Genomic DNA, 21,124 nt, shown 5'->3' on the forward strand with positions numbered 1-21,124 from the left:
AAATTCCATGTTATTGCCTTTCTGAGTATAAATAAGGTACCCATCCTCTACAGAGACACACATCTCAGTGTGACTGAGCTCTGCTGAAGTCTGAGTAGACTGATAAATCAATGTGATGATCAGTTATTAATCTCAGTGTTACTGAGCTCTGCTAAAGCCTGAGTAGACTGATAAATCAATGTGATCAGTTCTTAATCTCAGTGTTACTGAGCTCTGCTAAAGCCTGAGTAGACTGATAAATCAATGTGCTGATCAGTTACTAAGCTCAGTGCTAATAAAACTTCTTTGAGGGATGATCAAACTTGTCATCTCCTCAGATGTGTTTCTCCATTCTGGACCCTCAAAACCAACACAGCCAGAGTTTATTAACCACAGTGGACACATCACACTTTAAACCAGCAAACCACCCTCACTGTATTACAGTAATTCATCTGGAATATAATATTGTTTACACAACTGTACAGATGCTAAATTTCTGCAAATATTCATATTATTCTGTAATATTCTGTATATAATAGTTTTAATGAACATGTCATCAGACCTTCATATGTATAGATATTCTACTCTGATGTGTTGTTATTTTGTCTCTTAGTTAAATGCTTGTCAACAGCCTGTGTTCTGTCTGGTCTGCAACGCCAACCACATACTTGGCGAAATAAAGTGGTTCTGATTTAGAACCATAAACACACAAAGAACCATTTACATAATTAAATGGTTCTCTGCATGGTGAAGTGGTTCTTCAGACTGATGGAAAATGTGGTGTCCTTGAAAATGGTTCTATATAGCTACTGTGATGATGTCAAACTTGCAGCAATAGAAGAACCCTTTTCAAAAAAGTTCTATATAGTACCAATAGAACCATATGCAACACATTCTCCATCAGTCTGAAATACCATTTCTCCATGCAAAGGTTTTTTTAAAGGGGTTCATGGTTCTATATAGAACCGTTGTCTTTACTAAAGAACCCTTGAAGAACCATATTTTTTAGTTTGTCATCATCGTCCTATTTCAGTCTGAAGCAGTCAGATCTCCTGCTTCACTGCTGCGACCTTAAAAACAACTTCATTCACTCTGTTTTCATCTAATCACGTGTTTAAGTCATTTTTAAGTGTTTGTATTTACCTGAACTTCTGCGCTCCGTCTGTTTATTTGTAGAGCTCGGGCTCCATTACGAATCACGTGACCAGCGTCCCTCAGCTGCGTACAATGATGACAAATGCGCAACTCCAGACAACTGGAAGAGAAAATTACCACTCTGTCTTCCGGGTTTCTCAAACGCTAGAGGGCGCTCCAGAGCGAGTCCAAAATGAATGGATTAATACATAGATGGAGCATTTGAGCAAAATTATAGGTTATAAATGCTTAAACATTTTTAATGTAAAATAATACAATCATTTCCTGAACACAGAGCAGCATTTTAACACTGCTGTTATATTTTTAAGAGCTTTTAAACTTTAACACAGCGCCGTATGTAGGCTCATGACATCAGTGAGCGCCAACAGCCAATAAGCTGCTCCTGTCGCCAATCAGCACTCAGTAGCAGTAACGCCAACCAATCAGCTCTCAGTAGCAGTAATACCAACCAATGAGCGCTCAGTAGCAGTAACGCCAGCGTTCTGCTGCCCAAAACCCGTTTGCTGTAGAAAAAGGAAACATACGGGTGAAATACAAACTTCTGCTTTCTAAAATTAAAGGAAAGTTCTGGGCGAGTGATTAGAAACTATTTTAACTTTTCATTTTTATTACTTTACTCCCGTAAATGAATTAAGGACTCTGGTGTTTCACAGTCTTGTTTTTGATATAAGGGGGGAAACAGGAAGAGGCCAGACTCCTCATAAACCGGCATAAAATTAAAGGAACAGGCTGCATAAAAATAAACATACTGACTTTATTGTTCAAATTGCATTTATGTAAGTTTATTTCCATAATAAACACACAATACAATGAATGCATCTATCACAAAATATGACTTTTTTTTTGTCTTACATACTGAACATTTCAGTAAGTTTAACACTATGGCTTTTGTTTGGTGGGATTTGGGGGGGTAGGGGCTTGTGGAATGACGTGGCTGATAGAAACATAAATAAAAGTTTATTAGCAAATAAAATTACAGTTCAGACCTTGAAACTACAGAAGCCATTTAGAGCACCAGTGTGTCAAAGTTGTGATTTATTATCCCAAAATAATTCCTTTTTTATTAATAACTGCTGAAAAAGCACCATCTTACCTGAGAACAAATCACAAATAAGAAAAGATTCACCAGTGTTTTGTTCTCAGGTAAGAACAGAATCTACACACACTCCTGAGCACAAAGGTGAGAACAGTTCTGCGCTTTAAGAGCACGTCAAGAATCTCGCGTAGACTTTTTCTTAGGACCTTTCTCAAGAACATATTTGAGAACAAACTTAGGAGGACGTTGGAAAAATGAGGCCTTCACTGATCTTCACTGCTGAGTTTCAGCTAAAATAAAGTTTAATAAAGATTCATGTGAGAAGGTCCATGTTTTCACTGTCAGAGCCAGCAAAAGACTCTCAGCCCACATTCCTGCTTTTGCATTGCTTTTTGTGAGTTCAACATGGTGGTGGTAGTATGAGGGAAAATTGATTGAGGGAGGGGAGCGGGGGGACTGAGAATTTGGCTGGAGTTCTGGGCAGCTTCTGCCTGTAGCTAGGCCAGACCCCCTCATAGCTGTAGCTGGACTGATGTAGGACTGCGGAACAGGGAGGAGATGGGGTGGTGGGGATTGCCAACACTTCGTCACTTTTTTACACTGACATACACTGAAATTTAAGAGCTTTTTTCCTTCTTCTGAGAAGTTACTTTTCTGTATAGAAAATGGTTCTATATAAAACCATGAACAGTCAAAGAACCATTTCCACAATTAAGAGGTCTTTGCATCATAAAAGTGTTATTCAGACTGATGGAAAATGTGCTGTATATGGTTCTATATAGAACCTTTTTGAAAAGAGTTCTATATAGCACCCACATAGGTTCTGCTATTGTTATGATACCAAGCTTGTTACAATTGAAGAACCCTTTTTGGTGCTATATAGAACCATATTCAAAACATTTTCCATCAGTCTGAAGAACAATTTCATCATGCAAAGAAGCTTTTAATCATACAAAGGGGTTCTTTATAGAACCATTTACTTTACTAAAGAACCCTTGAAGAACCATCTTTTTTCTTATGAAGTTTGTTCCTAAATGTGTTCTTGAGAAAAAGTCTACATCAGATTCATGATGTGTTCTTAAAGCACAGAACTGTCCTCACCTTTGTGCTCTTGAGTGTGTGTAGACTCTGTTGTAACCTAAGAACAAATCCCAAATAAGGAAACATTGGTGAATGTCAGAATCTTGGTAAAAACTGCATAAGTGGATTTTAAGAAGAAACTTCTTTTTAAGAACGGTTGGTGAATGAGGCCCAATGTTTTTAGGCCCTTATGCCCAAATATCTGTGGTAAAATCCCATCTGTGGCCAAACCATAATAATAAAAATCTGTGTGAAACGACAGTTAGCTCTTCTAAAGTTTACTAAACTCTATAAAATGTGGGGAAAATCAGTAACATATTTGCTCTTCTGTCTGTACTCAGTCAAATGCCAGTTATAAATGCGATCATTTGTTCATGTGCAGTGCATTCATTGGTTCACTGTACATTGCTGCCCATTGAGAATATGAAACATATTTATGATACTCAACACATTCTCTAAAACACATTATAGCAGTACTACAGTGCAGTACAGAGCCTAACAGAGCAAACAACAAAACAAAAACACTGATGACAGATGACTAAACCTTTAAACAGTGCAGGTCATTGAGCTCTTACTACTGAAAATCACAAACTTAACTAGCAGAGTGGACCGAAAAAAATGCTGCAATGAATTTACAATTCAAATATGTACATCATTACCACATATAACATATATAACAGGGATAATTCTACTGAATTTGTCTAGACTTCCTCCTTTTTTCCCACAGAAAAAAAGAAAAAGTAAAAAAAAAAGAAAATATTCAGAGCTTAGGTATTTACAAGGATTATGTTCTGATCTGTTTAAACTCAAGACATTAATAGAGATAGTAATAAGCTAAATATATGCAAAATCATCATCTATAGGCTACTTTTTATTTGAAGTTGTCTGTCCCAAACCCTAACCTCTAAATTTACACTTCTGAAAATAATACTTTTCAATGTTTTTTTGTTTAAAGACTTTCTTGATTTTAGCCACACCCCTGCACTTAAGAGTAGGAAGTGAGACTGCATCCCTGTCCCACACGGCCACATGGTGAGCAGGTTTGAAGTAAATGTAACCCAAAGTCTGAAAACCAGCATGGAACATTAAGAATTGTCAGAAGTACTTTATAGTGTTTTAATGAAAAATATGATGATTTATGTGTGAACAGCTGTTCAAAGCTGTGTTTGCCGGTCATGTACTGGCTGGTTTTTAGCTTAAAATTAGCTAAAACTGTCACTACTGAAACATTTGGTAAAGTGTCAGTAGTGTTATGATTGTTTTGGTAGTGACAAAATGGAGTGGTCAATCATCCGTTTTAATAAAATAAACATAATTAAGGTATAGGGTCACTCAAAGCGAAAGGATTTAGTCTAAAGTTCAAGATCAGTTAAAAGTCCAAAATGAGTTCCAGCTCTGACTTTAAACCAGTTCAGCAGAATCATCCATATGCCCAATTCTGTCCACACTTTTGATAATTAATACATCAATAATTAATGCATGTGATATACACAGTTAAATGAAGTAAATTCAGTGCAGATTCTTTTCAGTGCAGTTCAAACTGTTTCTACTTCTGGATCTAAGGAAGTTATATAAACAGTAACTTGGTTATAAATCAGTGATGTATATTGCATCTTTTACAACACAAAAAGACATTTATTTGGTTTACATCACTGCAGAGGGGGCAAACACCTCTGTGCTCAAACAAAGTAATATTACTGACAATGACAACAATGTAAATTTGTAATATGAGTTCAAAACAGGAGGCGATTGCAAACACAACACTGAACAGTCTGGAATATGAACGAGCCGACAAACATTTAACAACAGAAAATATACACTCTCAATTAAAAAAAAAACAAAATGAAACACACACACACCCACACGCACACCCTTCTGGCTGTACTGTAATTCTTCAGTAACTTACAGGCATTTCCTCCAAGTCCCTCAAAGAGACTTTGCCCACCCCTCACGTCACTCATATTTTAATTAAAAAAAATTAAAAAGTAAAGGCGGTTTATGAAGCAGATGTGAATGAGAAATGCAGCAAACAAAACAACCATATTAGCAAAATACTTCTGGAATCACCTGCAGGTAAAGCCCATAAAGAAATACCTCAGCCTCAATGCTAACATGGCTAGAAATGAATGCAGACCAATGAGAAGCTGTCAGCAGTGGCGTAATTCTAGCTGGTCCTAGCGATGTTAGCATTTCTGGATATTCCTTGGAAGCAGTTAGCAAGTCTCATTTGCATAATGCTAACTGTTTCCTGCTAGCAATAGCAGCAAATTTTGGGTATTCCTTACAAGGAGGTGGTCCACCATGGTTTCACTTACATAACTGGTTTTTGCTAGAGATGTTAGAATTTTTGGGTGTTCCTTGAAGTATTTCTTTAATCAGATGGCAATGAATCATGGCTTTAAAGGTTTGGGGCATGTAAAGGAGCAGTTCTAAGCGACATGGTGCTGTAACGAGCAGTGCAGGTAAATCTGGGCTGTGTCCCGAATTTACTTTCCTCCTTTTCACCTTGCACCCTTCATATCATTGCTGCCATAAGAAAATACTGTAACTTTCTAAAAATGCTAAATAAAATCTATAAAATCTTTTACATTTACATAAAAGTTTCCATAAAATTACCACTTACATTGTATAATTTGCTCATTTACTCACTGTGTGTAAAGAGTGCATGTCGCTAATCCCTTTCTGAATCTATTACTCTGTATGAAGGGTGCAAGAAGAAGCATTTAGCGAATGATTTAGGACAGAAAATACTACACCTACCTCCCCCACTCAACACTCTACACACAACAAATACTACTATTTAGGTCGAGTCCTTTCAAATTCACCATATTCACTATATTCACCGAGTGCCCAATAGAGAGGACATTAAAGCACACAAGAAGTCAAAATTATATCAATTCACCAATTAACTTTAAGAAAAATTAGGATTTTGGCAGCAAGCATGGTGCTAAAATTAAGACAAACAAAACACTAATTACAGAATTACAGAACATACCACACTGTTCCAAACATAAAAACACCTTTACAACCGCATATTGCAGGCAGCTCTGATCAGTCTTATGGTGGCTGATCATGTGTGCCGAGTATTTGGGCTTTTGAATGGTGCTTTGGGAGCAGCTAAACATAAATGTGTTCTGTCGTAGTGAGGCTTGACAAACTTTACAGAACAATGTTGAAAATCCCATTAAACGTGGTGAGAAACTGTAGAATGCCACTTGGATGCAGTCTAGTTTTATAATCTAGCTAGTGTTTAGCATAGTGGCTAAACTAGACCATGTCGCTGTTTCCTATTTTCGATTAGCTACAACAGTCCAGCTTGGTTGTGTAGCATTTCAAACTTAACGTTATGTAACGACTCTAAACAAACACTGTAGTGGTTTGATATGAGTAGGTATTGTGATATAAACTGGTATTGTGAGTCTGTTCTACAGTTTCTCATTAGGTTGAATGAATAACTGGCTTTAAATGTAGCTATTGTGATATAAACTGAGTCTGTTCTACATTTTTTCATTGGGCTGAATGAATAACTGACTCTAAATGTAGGTATTGTGATATAAACTGAGTCTGTTCTACAGTTTCTCATTAGGTTGAATAGGATTTTGTCCAGCATTCTGTAACACTTGGTCAACAGCAGCTACGAAGGAACATGTTTGTGGGCGGAGCCTGGGGAGGTCAATAAAGAGGCTCTCTCAAACAAAAAGAGTAAGAGAGCAGAGTGAGTGCGGTTCAGACGGCCATTCGGTGGGTAAACAGATAAAAATAAAATCTGTTTACCACTCAGGTAAAATCGACTTTTACAATGTAAAACAAAAGACATCCACTTTGATAAAAACATGGATTTATAGATGGATGGCAGGAGGAACAGAAGAATAGATGGATGTCTACATCTCATGTGAGAGGACTTCATGGGCAGGGACACCGTTGGAGTGGCCATTCGGCTGACCGTTGGAGTGTGTGTTGTTTTCGTTGAGTCTGCGCACGCGGTACACTTCGTAATGAATACTGCTGGTGATGTCCTTTAGGTTTTGCATGTGGGTCCTACATGAGAAACAGAAAGAAAAAGAGGAATAAAGATTTAGAGAGACAGTCAGTCTGTTCTGCACTTATGCTTATGCACTATAACACATTTTTGGGCTATTTTGTTGTTCATTAACCGCCGTGTCAGTATTTCTAAAGTTTTATGATGTAAACAGGCAGATTAGTGAGTAAAGAAGGCTAAACTGATCCTCACCTGATCAGCAGATCCCTCAGGTAGGCAAACTCACAGTGCGCAGTGTTCTCAACTGTAAGATAAAGGCTCAGGTGAGGAACATGTACAACATAAAACATACATGACATACTTGTGTGAAAGAAACAAACCCCTTAAACTCTAAAGCAGTGGTCACCAACCCTGGTACCTGTGAGGTCTTTAATCAGCTGGATCAGATTAATAGGTAGTAAGTTTTAAGATTAATACATAAATAATAAACCTGTTATTTAAAGAATTAAGAATATAAAACAAATTAATTTGATTTGAAGCCTCGTATTACTGCACAATCAAACTACTGTCCTTTTCCTGACTAAGCAGTGATTTTGAATGAGCTGTAATTCCTCTAATGTTCCACTAGGAGGAAGCGTGGTACCACAATCATCTTCACCATAGGAGTTAAAACCTTTTTGATGCAGTTAAGATGCTTAAAGCTTCACTGAAAATTACAACAGCCACTATAATTTTTAAATAAATTAAAAAAGAGAGGTGAAAGTAACACATCTGGGAAGAGAGAGAGAGAGAGAAAAAGAGAGAGCATGAGCGCATGTGTATAAATTGTAGGTTCTGTCAGCTCCACAGATTGGAAAACACAGTTTTAATGTTCTTAATGTTTAAAGTTCAGAGACATTTTTAAATTCCCCCAGCAGAAAATTAAACAACAGTGAACAGTACAAAACGCCTCACACTTAAATGACAGGAGAGAATTAAGAAAGAATAAAAGAAATTATTATAAATAAATATATTATGCGATTTTAATATGAAAGTAATGACAGACAGATAGGACACTACATGTATGTCTGTGAGTAACAGTAGAGCGTTTAGAGTGGTGGTCTCTGAGAGAGTGTATACTGCAGGGTTAGTGGTGGTCTCTGAGGAAGTGTATCCAGAGATTTCTGGATCCTGTTTTACTCTGTAAGAACAGATGAAGCCATTTGTTTGTGATTTTTACACTGAAGACTCGCTGTGTGTGTGTGTGTGTGTGTGTGTGCGTGTGTGTGTGCGCGTGCGTGTGTGTGTTACCTTCCACTGTGCCCCATCGTGTTTTCCTCCCCAGCAACCTCTTCCCGTTCACCTGGTACTCCTGATCACTGCCCACTACAGCAAACGGAATCATCTCCTACCAGAACAGAGAAGAACACAGAGTTACACTCACTACATCAGAATCAGAATCACTTTATTTTGCCAAGTATGTTACACACAGAAGGAATCAGTCTGGGTGAGTCGCACATGAATGACATTAACTCATTGAACAGACCAGACAAGAACACAGACTGATAACAAGTATTTAACTAAGAGACAAATACAATAACAATACAATAAACAGAGTAAGGAATAATAGAGCCGTGGAGAAGCTGAAGAGAAGTTAGAATATCTATAAATATGAAGGTCTGTCGCATGTACATTAAAAACTATTATATACAGAATATTACAGAAAAATATGAATTTTGCAGAATGTTAACATCTGTACAGCTGTGCAAACAGCATTATGTTCCAGAGGAGTTACTATAATACAGTGAGGGAGGTTTGCTGGTTAGTATGATGTGTCCACTGTGGTTAATAATCTCTACAGCTCTGGCTGTGCTGGTTTTGATGGTCCTGAATCTTCTACCAGACGGGAGTGTCTGGAAGAGGTGGTGTTCAGGATGAGAGGGGTCAGCTGTAAATTTGCCAGCTCGCTTCATCACCCTGCTGTTGTAGATGTCCTGAAGAGTTGGCAGATACATCCGATGATCCTCTCCGCTGGTCTGGCTATGTGCTGGAGTGTGGCTTGTTCTTGTAAAGTGGAGCAAACCAGATGGTTATGGATGACATGAGGATGGACTCTATGATCGCTGTGTAGATCTGGATCAGACTCTGCGGCAGGCAGTAACAGCTTCTACTCCTCTGGGAAGGTTTTACAGTAGATGCTGGAACATTACTGTGAGGATTTGATTGCATTCAGCCACAAGAGCATTAGTAAGGTCACGTGATGTTGAATGCTAAGGCCTGGATTACAGCTGGCATGCCAGTTCCTCCTAATGGCGATGGACGAGGTTTGGGTAAAAGATCTGTGCAGGCCAGTCAAATTCCTCCCCAATACACTATTTCTTTATTGAGCTTGCTTTGCGAACAGGGGCTGTACAGGAACAACAACAGGCCTGGGTTCGATTCCCTGGCCAGGTGACCAGGGTGCTTTCTGTGTGGAGTTTACATGTTCCCCCCGAGTTTGTGTGGGTTTTCTCCAAGTGTTCCGGTTTCCATCCACAGTCCAAACATATGCAGTAAGGTGGACTGGACATGCTATATTGCCCCAGGTGTGAAAGTGTGTGTGAATGTTTCTCCCCGATGACCACTGAGATAGGCTCCAGCTCCCCAGCGACCCAGGAGGATAAGCAGCTTAGATAGTGTGCGTGTTTGAGATGGTATGTTGTAGTATTAAGTTTTTCATTCACTGGAACAATAGAAAACTGCCCCAGATCATTAGTCCTCCTCCACCAAACTTTACTGCCCTCCATCATCCTGTCAGATGCTAAAGTGTGATTCTTCACTCCAATGAAAACGTGCTTCAGAGTCCAGTGACTGATTGTGTGCTTTGCACCAATGCCTGGCATTGTGAAAGGTGATTTTAGTATGCTGTGTGGCTGTTAACCACAGAAACCCAAACCGTGAAGCTTCCAACGAACAGCTCTTGCGCCGATGTTGCTTCCAGACAAGGTCCGAGGGCTAAACTCTAAGGGGAGCTTGTGTAGGCGCTGGGTTTCCACTTCAAAACAGCACTTACATCAGACGGGGCAGCTTTAGCATGGGGAGACATTTGCTGACCTGACGTGTAAATGGCATTTGAGGACAGCGCCATGTTGAAACTCACTAAGCTCGTCAATATGACTCATTCTACTGCCACTGTTCGTCTATGGAAACTTCAGTGCTATGTGCTTGATTCGCTAACCTTTTAGCGATGGGTGTAGCTGAAATGCACATATTAAAATGTTTCACACATTCACACATCAACTCACCCTGATTTTGTCATTGATCATCCTGTCCTCCGCATCCTCATCAAACTCCTTCTGAGGGTAAACTTCAATCTCATTGGCTCGCAAGTCCTCCCTTATCTGTACAAGTAAACACACACACAGATGCAAATCAGGATGATCATAGATTCTACTGCCCTTGTGTAACTGAATAAAGGCTTGGGAGCCTAAATCTGAGTTTTCTATCTAATTAAGTTAATCTGGCTTCTCAGGGCCCCCAGTGTAAATGTACAAAGTATTTCTTATGAATATCTTCCAAAAGTCTGATAAATGTCTGCTGTATTTCACCAGTATTGCTCTCTTCTCCATGTAGAACAGGCAGCCCTAAAAGTGGGTCATCCTACCCTCAGCATAACCCTGACCAATCACAAGGCTAACCTGGCTCCGCCCTCCCTTTGAGTCCAGATAACCTGGCGAGCTAAAGCTATCTTAGTAAGCATTTTAGTAAGCTAGCTAGCTATCCAGCTATTTGAGTGTTTGGTGCATTGAGGTTCATTCACCCAGTGGTGTCAGCATTCCATGTGTGTGCATTCCCCAGATGCCCATCCAACAGGAAAGTGGATAAAGGCCTGTCCACTTAAGGTTTCATCACATAAAAACTTAAAAAAGTTTTTTCCTCATCGGTAGGTTCGTACATGTATGGCTGTATAATCCCGATTCTCCCCTGTGTGCGCCATTATGTTGTAAATCAATATATGGACTGGTACCTGAGTAAACTCTAAGATCTGTGAAATCACAATTGCAATTTAAAGTAAAAGACCAAAAAATGCAACTTTTCTGTCTCAGGACTGTGGGCGTTGCCGTAGTAACAAACACAATTTTGTTCACCAGTGACATAGGGCGGTCAGTTGTGCATATTCATTAGACTGTTAAGACTACGTCCAGACCGTTCTCAGAGAGGTATGATGAGTGCATTTTGGCGATTTTTGAGTGTTTTATTATATTTCTGCTTGGTGTTTTCTCTTTAAACTTTGCTGAAAGCTTCACGTAACACCCAAGTTTAGTATTACAGAAAAAAATTCTATATATCAGAATTTGTTCCCAGGGGCTTTAAAAAGATCGGCTGCAACGACATGGTTTCATGGCTGAATAAAAAACTGCTGTTAGACGACAGAGCCTGTGGTTAAAAAGTCTAAGAGCAGACTGACCAACTGGTTTCATATCACCACTAATGGCCAAACGAAAAGATAATGACAGGAATGTGGTCGATCAAAATAAACACATATTACTGAGCACGTCCAGGGCTGAGACGGCCGATACATCATCTCAGAGGCGCTCTGCCAAGAACGAGCCACAGAAGGTTCCAGAAAGGGAAGCGTCTGAGACGTCACTGAAACCCACACAGCTTCAAAACTGCCCAACCTTTTAACCACTTAAACTGCAGCCTTATCATTCAGTTATTAATCTTTAAGCTTATTATATCGGAAAATAGGAGTTATTCAGCAACTAAGTTGACCAGAGTTCTTTAAAGTTTATTCAGTCTCACAACAGCTACAAAAGAACATATCGGTGTGCTTCTCTTCATCTGTCGGCTCAGATAGGCCCTTGCATTTAAACCCCATAAAAGCAAACAGCTTATTCAGCCATTATTCCTAAAACTAATTTAATCAGTATTTACTAAGAAATTAATCTGTAATATATAGTTATGAGGGTGAGAAATTGATATTTGAGGAATGAGGGTGAGGAATTGACCTGGCTGTTGGGCTCTTACAGTTTAAGGGGTTAAAATGACCGCCATCTGACTCTACTGTACGATGAAAACATGAACAGAGAGAGTGAGAGACAGAGAGCGAGAGAGATAAAGATAGAGTGAGAGAGAATGTGTTGCCACCGGCTGGCTAAAATGAATGACCAGAACTTCAGGCTGATCCTAAGTCGACCCCGCACAGTTTATTTAAATGCTCCACTTACATCCTTTTGAAGTCTTAAGCTGAACATTAAGGCAAATAAACCAGTGACGTTCACCACAAACATTTCAAAAGGTCCAAGAACTCATGGATGTGCTGAAAATCACAGGGTTCACACTCCTGTTTGAGTGCCCTCCAACATTCCCTTTCCCTGATACGCTTTGCAAATAACAGCTGTTGTTACAGTAAAATTCAACATTTAACTCTGACAAGAAGCTTGACCTGTATTTCCAAGAATGCACCAGTTTTTGCAGCAGTATGCGGGATGTCAGAAATACAGGACGTTACTACAGGATTTTTACTGTAAATGTAATGTGGAAAAGAAAACGGTAAATGCATTCACTGAGACATCGTTAGAATCAGGAAAACAACAGTGCTGACAGCGCTGAATAAAGTCTGTTTATTTGTTAGCTGTGTAGCTAATGTTTTAGCATTTATGCTGGCAAAATGAGTGTTTTTTTTATGTAACTGTAGACGTTTGTGTGAGTGTGCACAGTAATGATTCATCAGCACAACAAGTGTTGGCTGCTAAGTAAACGTAGCTAGCAATAAAGTGGCTAATCAATTTTAATAGTTGCAAACAATGAACAAGAAGAGACGATTAAATCCTAAACCACAATTATTTATGATAATAAATCATCAGACCCTACAAAGTCCATCCAGACGCCCCACAGCCAACTAAAATAATCTCCTTAGCCCCCCTGTGGGTGTGTATTGGCCGTTCGCTGCCCCCTGCTGTGTGTTCTGTTTGGCCGGTGAAGCGGACAGTGGAGGAAGTTTCAGCCCGACGGGCTTCCTGACCCAACAGGACAGTGTGTGTGTGTGTGTGGGGTGGTTACACCTGCTGCCCTCCAAACACGCTCCACACACAGCGACTCTGAGCCAAACAAGGGCAAAACAGCCTCTAATTACAGCCGAGTAAACACAGCACTGTCTTAGCACCGCGGTACTAATTGACCTCTTCTACAGTCATACGCAAACATTTCAACACTCCCGAAATGTCATGTTTTGTTGATTTTCTAAGGCAAAATAAGTGAGCACATCCTCTACACACAGATATGACATTTTCCACCAAGTTTTACAGCACATTTTTTAAATATAAAATGTGCCTTTTGCAGCACACTGTATGCTTTATTTATTAAAATACGTTAAATTCAGCAAATAAACAGTAATTGTGTATTAAAGTCTGCAGTCTGTAGAGGATGTGCAATCTTATTACATCAACAAAAACAACATGGAATTTGAGCAAAATTTTTGTACACAACTGTAATTTAGCCTTTCACAGGGAAAATCCTTCACCTCTATTCGTTTTCAGAAACAGAACTGGATCTATTGACCAAGGAACAAATTACTTATAATTGTCTTATAGATCTCCTAAATTCTGGAACAGCTTTTCAGAGATATTAGGAATGTAAGCTCAATAAATTCAGATTAAAAACATATTTCTTTAAGCTGGCATTTTCCAGAGTATTGTGACTCATTCTGTCTTGTTTGCAATTGTGCTGTTATTTTCATTTGAAGTGTTTTATCTTTCCAGCTTTGTACTTTTAATTTACTGTGTGTGTGTTTACCTTTTGTTTGAAGAAATCTCTCTCCTCCAGCGTCAGCGTGTCTGCCTTGGCGATGACGGGGACGATGTTCACCACTTTACTCAGATGCCTCATGAACTCGATGTCAATCGGCCGCAGACTGAAACCAACAGACAAGCACAAATGCAAACTTTAAACAGAGAAGTTTACCACTGATTTGATCTAACTTTCGGAATAAAAACCTGATTTAAGGAAAATGGACTGAAATGGTCATGCCCGGGCTGTCCTTCAGTCTCACTGAATATTTAAAAGCCTGTTTACCCAACAGCGGATTACTTGAGACCAAAGAAGTGTCAAAAGCTGAGCAGTATGACAATATTATTGTTATTTACAATAAATTAATTTTTTATAAAGTTATTGACAATATTTATTGAGAGTATAATTTGTCCTGTTCAATCAGACTTGGTGCAGCACTGTGTGTGAAATATTCATAGTTTAGATAGTCACTGCCTTCTCTGTTTAGATGTTGGGGAAAAAAAGGAAATATGATGACATACTGTGTATTGTGAAAGTTCTTGAAGCATCATGACGTTACATTTTTTGCTACATCGCCCAGCTTTAGAGTCAGAGCTGAATTTAAGGATTGCTGACAGCACTACTGCAACAGCTGATGTTCTCTCTACAGGATTTTTTTTCTTGCTTAAGCTTATTCATTATTGTACAGTCATCAAAAATAAGAAAAGGTCAAACTATAGTGTGTTAAAGTGCACAACAGCACTGACTAAAGCAGCTAAAGCCCAAACTCTTATTAATTATTAATGCTATTTGTATATGGTGGTAACATGAAATGAACACCAGGGGGCAGTAAAGATCACACACTTCACTCTTATCTGTTCATCTCAAAGTTCTCACATCTGCCACAAGCCCAATCATAACTTTATGATGTAAATAATTACTGAATTGAAATTTAACATTATTGTAGCTAAATAATGCTGTAATGTAATGGACACCTATTTGCTTTGTTCTACAACCATAAGTGAAACCCAAACATACATAAAAAATCCTCATGTTTATGTATTTAATTTACAACAAAATTTCTTTAATACCCTAGACCTAAGCCTAATGTGCGGATCCTCAATACCAGTCAAATGCACGCACAACACCTTTATTCTGTTCTATCACACCAGACTAAAACCCCTTTAACACTAAGAACCTGTTTGTAGGCCCACACTTCAGTTTTTCAATCTATAACTGAGAGCGTGTAGAGGGGCTGGTTGATCACAAAAATTTGTCCAAAATTTGTCAACGCCTGAAAATTCAAGAGTAAAATCATGTAGTGTGTAGTTACTAGGCCTATATCCAATGACGGTTAAAGGGTAACTCCACTGGTTTTTCAAAATTTCCGCATGATTAACTGGTTAAGATGTAAACAGAGTCGTTCAGAGTGGTTTGGTGTGAAATGCTCTGTTCTACAGAAATTTAGAGTCAGAATTGTTCACAGTGGTGGAGACAGGAACCAGACGTTCACCTCTAAAAGCTCCCTCACAGAAAGTTATTACATGAAATGGGTATGAAAACACTGCCTGATGTCTGAGACATCGTTTTATGGTAGTTGTGAGAGAAGGTTTTGGTCTAAAACATATCTTAACCAATGAATTTTAATCCATTCACGGTGGAGGGATACATGCAGGATGCTCTAAGGCAAAATAGTCTCCAAAGAAAACTTGTTTTTCCACTATTTTCCCATCATAAACATTCCATAATAACTCAGAAGACGCATGTAGGTTCACTGCTGGTTTTGGATAGCCAATAAAATGTCTATATTGTGTTGTAGTCATAGCGACCCCTGGTTCCTCTCAGCACATCTGTAAAGAATTGTCAGTTTCTATACAAATTATTTCATGTCAAACCACTGACTGACTTTAAAACTCAACCACTGAATTTTTGAAATTTTGAAAAATTGGTGGAACTGGTGGAATAACTGAGTTACTGTGGTAAAAGTCTCCAGTTTAGAGATGTTTACCGACGGTTAATGTATTGATATATTTAATTCAAACCACAGCAAACAGCAGTGTTCTCGCTGGTCAACAAGACTGAACTTTAAAACATGTTGGGTGATGTGATATGCTACATCAACATTGTATTTATTGTACTCAACATAGGTGAGATTGTTCTAGAAACAGATGTGCTGGTTAATGCAGCAGACAGATATCATAAAAAGCTGTTCATGTTAAGGTGTACGCGTCAGGACATTCTCACTCCACGGCTTTGGGTTTCACACATCAGACAAAATGGCTTTAGGTTTCGGGAAAAACGCTTGAGTAAAATCGTGTCTCAGTTCTCGTTCATCAGGTGAAACCGATAGTTTCAAACAGTCTCAGACGAAACAGCTTCAGAGAAGGCAGCATAAGGCTAAGTGACCATGAAAGTTTGTGTAACACTCACAATTCCCTTCTTTTTCACCAGAGTACTTGAGGTTATGTGGCCAAATTAAAAATGAAAACATACTACAGTGGCTTAACCATTTACCGCGGTTACTTTTCACATGGCTGCCTGAATAAGAGGACTCTGTTACTGGCACAGGCCTGGCAGTTACTGAATAGTATTAACCTTATTAATAACTTATTAATAAAATGAGAGTTCAGGGGGTTTAATTTTGACCTCATGACTCAATCAGGTGTAACATCTCAAACAACAAAACTCAGACCGGTCCACCGCAAATGTCTGGTGGTGTAATGAGACTGTCGCGGTTCCTCCTTCTCTGTACAGGTAAAGGTTAAAGACAGGGATCAAACCCTGGGAAATGGAAGTTTAGAAGGCAGTCTAACTCACAATGTTGTGCTGCGGTCTTGCAACAGACTCCCTCACTTCTCCATTAGGCAAACCTGGTACCTGGTACTATTTTTGGTATCACCTCCATCAAGGTTCCAGGTGAGCTGAGCTGATATGGAAAGGTGACATGGAAAAACTGCAGACTGCTGATTGGTCAGAGAGGATCGCTAAAATCACCCTAAACACATATGATAACGCTAACAGGTTGCATCGACTTTGAGCACCAGAATTGTCTCGCCGTCTGAACTCTGATGTAGTTTTTCCCAAACTCTAATGTTTTTCTTCAGCAGCCTTTTGTCTCGCTGCCATCAGCCTCTTCTGAACCCTTCACATCATGGCAGTTTCATATGGTGTCGCTATGACGACAAGCTACATTGAGGGGGCGCTATATCTGCAGTGGAAAACGAAGTAGCTGGTACCAAAAGCGAGTAGAGTTGAGCAGAGTCAAGTGGAGTCGGGGCCAAGTGGTGGAAAAGCGCCATTACAGAGGGCACTGATCCGATATCAGGTATGGGTACCGGGCTGATATCAGCGGGAAATGCTGGATGGAAAATGGGAATCTATCCAGAACAGTCCACAATCACAGCATGCTATTACTTTTTATGAACTTTTACTGACTCCTAGCTCAGTGAAACAAGCAGAGAAATTGTGTGGAAAGGGCAGATTCTGTGTTTGTAACAGGAAGAGGATATTTTTTATAAAGATTTGAAGCTGATGGATTGACGGAGTGTTATTATGCACAGTTTTGTTAAGCAGAAGGAAAAACCTTAATCGCGCCTTTTTTTTTGGACACCGAAATGCAAATCTATCCATACAAAATATACACTGAATGTAAGTCTAATTTATTACTTAATTAATGACATGATTATGCAATTTCATGTTAAAAAAGTAATGTGAACAGAACATATTAAAATTGAAATAACACCACTAGACTTCTAGGGGTTAAAGGTCCAGAGAGGTGAGCCAGCTGCTGACGTTGGTAGAGAGTGGGTTCTCTGAAATAAATTTTAAAAGTCAGAAACTCAAACCAGCCCCAAAGCCACTGACGGCTTAAATACAGATCTCTAGAATTACTTGAAGCTGCTTGTACTTAATATTCACAACACTTATAATCATTTTTTACATAAAGCATTCACATTGTGGCTTAAGGCATGGCAACAGGCAAAACAAATATACGACTCTGGCATCAGGAGCAAGACATTGGTCAACAAGACCCCGGAGCCATCAAACTGACCGATCAGTCGCAGAGACAAAGTGGAAAAGAAGCAGGGTGATCTTTCATTTGGTAGGAACTGTTCCAGAACCCTCTCAGCCTCAGGAAACCGCGGCCAAACCAGGCAGACGGCACGAGCCTGAAACAAAGAAACCCAGCGCAGAGCCGGCTCAGGCCAAACTTCAGATTCATGCAATTATTGGAAACTTTCCTCGTCAAGGAGACTCCGGCCTCGGAGACACCACGCTGCTCTGGAAAGCGTCCAGAACTGAGTACTACCAACTGCACAACAGCTGTTGTAAAATGCTTAACCTCTTAATGCCTGCACGAAAATGAATAGGAATATCCTCAGTACTTCAGAGGCCTTCCATTGGTCCTGTGATAAAAGAAATCAATAATGTACACATTTTCACACGTCAATGGCATTCTGCATGTGTGAAAAAGTTTAAGCACTCTGAATGAATCTCCCAGCATATGTTAGGTTTTACAGATTACATCCTCACATGACTAGACTTATACACTGAATTCTGCAGTAGCCTCTTTTTGCAGGCCTTCAGGACTAACTAGGAAACTGCTGGAAATGTTGTGACGCTGTGTTGAGCTGCTAGTGAGCAACAACGGGTGAAAGGGGAGGAGTGAGAACCCGCTGCTGTGAAGAACAATTCACACCTCTCCACAAAGACGGCTGTTCTGTGATAAAACAGACAACTGCCGCTTTCTTCATATCACACAGTGCTGCACAAGTGATATAATAAACACACAGCATTTAAACACAATAAAAACAACTCTGAGATGTCTGAGGGACATAAATATTTTAAAATTGTAAGACTCGTTCTATGAATTCTTAGAACGTTGAGAGTATTTTTAGAACGTGTGCTTCATTCTCTGCATTGCAGAACTGATTCCCTGCTTCAGATGGTTGTTTATAGCTGTAGGGTTGTGGTATAAGAGATCTCCGACAGGCTACAGGGAAATGATTATTTCCTGTTTTCACTCCTGTCAGGTTAAATATACCAGAGCCAGGAACTGAGATCCCAGTCCGGCTGCCAGTCTGCAGGGTCTGAGAGTGCTGTGGAGGTGAAGGGGTCTTTTTCTGAGGCTGGACAGTGTTATAGATGAAGGAACTCGTGCCTGAGAATGTTCGAGAAACAGTCATGTGGCATGAGGCGAAACCAGCAGCTGTTAAAGTGTACACACACACACACACACAGCTGAAACACTCTACAGACACACACACAGTTCACAACAGCTGAGTACTGAAACACACTCACACAAGTGCATAACTAACACACACACACACGCAATGCAAGAGTGTGTACACGTGCTGAAGGTGATATGAAGAAAACACAGTAGAGGATGCCTGTGTGTGTATGTATTTGTGTATGTGTGTGTGTGTGTGTGTGTGTGTGTGTGTGTGTGTACTTGTATTGCTACCATTGTGAGGACCAAATGTCCTCATAATAATAGGACAATATGAAATTTTGTATAAGTGTGGTTTTCTCAACGAATTCAACAATTTGGTAAAAACTAAAAAAACAATAAGATTGCCTTTTGGATAAAGAGGTTAAGGTTAGGGTTAGGTGTAGGTGTAAAAAAAAATGAATAAAAGTAAATAAAAAATAAATAAAAATTCACATTTTAAAATGAGTCATAATATGGGCAAAAAAAAATTCACAAACTTTTTGCCCAAATTATTCAGCTCTACACAGATCAATCATAACATTAAATAAACATAACTGTTTATTTATATTCTTGAAACTGTTCTAAAGACAGCGTTTTCAACAAATAAAGGATTACTGCTCAGATACATGACATTACATGCAATTTTCTAAGGTGGCTGAAGACTTCTGTACGCTTTTAATACATACAGGACATACTATTATTACATGTACATACTTTTAAGTATAAAAGTGTTTGTGTGTGTGTGTGTGTGTGCGCGCATGTGTCTCACCAGTGTCCTGTAGCTGGTATGAAGTAAATGCAGCAGTGGACACGTGTGTCTGGGATTCTCTTCTTCCTGCTGATGTTGATCTCCTCCTGCAGGTACTGTTCATACTGTTCATTAATGAACTTCATTATGGGCTGCCAGCTGCAGAAAACACAAATACACACAAATTAACACATGCGACCACGGTAAACACTAATTGCGCATCTAGTATTTACTTTTTTTAAAATAAGCAAGTATCGTCATTTATCAAAAAAGGGAATGAATGGAGTTACCAGTTCTCATTGTTGATCTGGTCTCCAAATCCTGGCGTGTCTATCACTGTTAACTTCATTCTTACTCCTTTTTCTTCAATATCTACAACACATTCCACCCACACACACACACACACACACACACACACACACACACACAATGAAATGATTTCACATTCTTAGACTTTGATGCACGTCAGTTAGTAGTCTGAGGCAGTTGTTTCATACACAGTGTAGAGATTAGAGATGGCCTGATACCACTTTTTCATTTCAATACCAGTACTGAAGCTTTGATTACTGGGCTAATACTGATAATATCCAAACTTTTTCTTTTCAACTGCTAAACTTTAAAATGAGATGTTTTTTACTGAAACACTTCACTTCAGTAGTCTATGACACTAAAACTACACTCTTAAAAAAGATGATGTGCATGGTGAAATGGTTCTTCAGACTGATGGAGAATGTGTTATATATGGTTTTCTATAGAACATATTTAAAAGGGTTCCATATAGCACCAAAAAGCGTTCTTCTATTGTTACAAGCTTGACATCATAACAATAGAAGAATGTTTTTTGGTGCTATATAGAACCATATACAACACATTCTCCATCATTTCACCATGCAAAGAACCACTTTTTCATGCAAATGGGTCTTTAAGTATTCAGGGTACTATATAGAATCACTGTCCTTACTAAAGAACCCTTGAAAAATCACCTTTTATAAGAGCACACTCAATCACTCTATTAGCCTCAGAGGAGAAACTACACAGCTAATGTCACATCAGACAGCGTGAGAGTGTATTTCAGGACAGATCTGTAAATGGACTGGATCACATTCTTTTTATTTCTTCACAGAACCCATCCAGCATGTTCTACTGATATCAGCCTTACAGCCTCACCCATCAACAATATGTCTTCTTTAGTGGAGATGAATATAT

General features: G+C 39.1%; 1 protein-coding gene across 4 annotated transcripts in view; it reads right to left on the bottom strand.

Annotated features, from left to right (window-relative positions):
- Positions 1-4,489: 4,489 nt before the first annotated feature.
- The window catches only part of sept9b (septin 9b), a 96,363-nt gene continuing 79,728 nt past the window's right edge, over positions 4,490-21,124 (bottom strand). For 3 of the 4 annotated variants that reach the window (XM_036570583.1, XM_036570582.1, XM_036570584.1), the window contains 7 exons: positions 20,209-20,290; positions 19,940-20,077; positions 13,986-14,103; positions 10,493-10,588; positions 8,520-8,616; positions 7,482-7,533; positions 4,490-7,288 (listed from right to left, as the gene is read on the bottom strand). In XM_036570583.1, the coding sequence (XP_036426476.1) occupies positions 7,132-7,288; positions 7,482-7,533; positions 8,520-8,616; positions 10,493-10,588; positions 13,986-14,103; positions 19,940-20,077; positions 20,209-20,290 (740 nt within the window). In that variant the 3' untranslated portion in view covers positions 4,490-7,131. The remainder of the gene's footprint in view (positions 7,289-7,481; positions 7,534-8,519; positions 8,617-10,492; positions 10,589-13,985; positions 14,104-19,939; positions 20,078-20,208; positions 20,291-21,124) is intronic. The other variant, XM_036570585.1, reaches the window with a different exon arrangement.

The sequence above is a fragment of the Colossoma macropomum genome, unplaced genomic scaffold, assembly GCF_904425465.1.
Source record: "Colossoma macropomum unplaced genomic scaffold, Colossoma_macropomum, whole genome shotgun sequence".
Taxonomy (NCBI): Eukaryota; Metazoa; Chordata; class Actinopteri; order Characiformes; family Serrasalmidae; genus Colossoma; species Colossoma macropomum.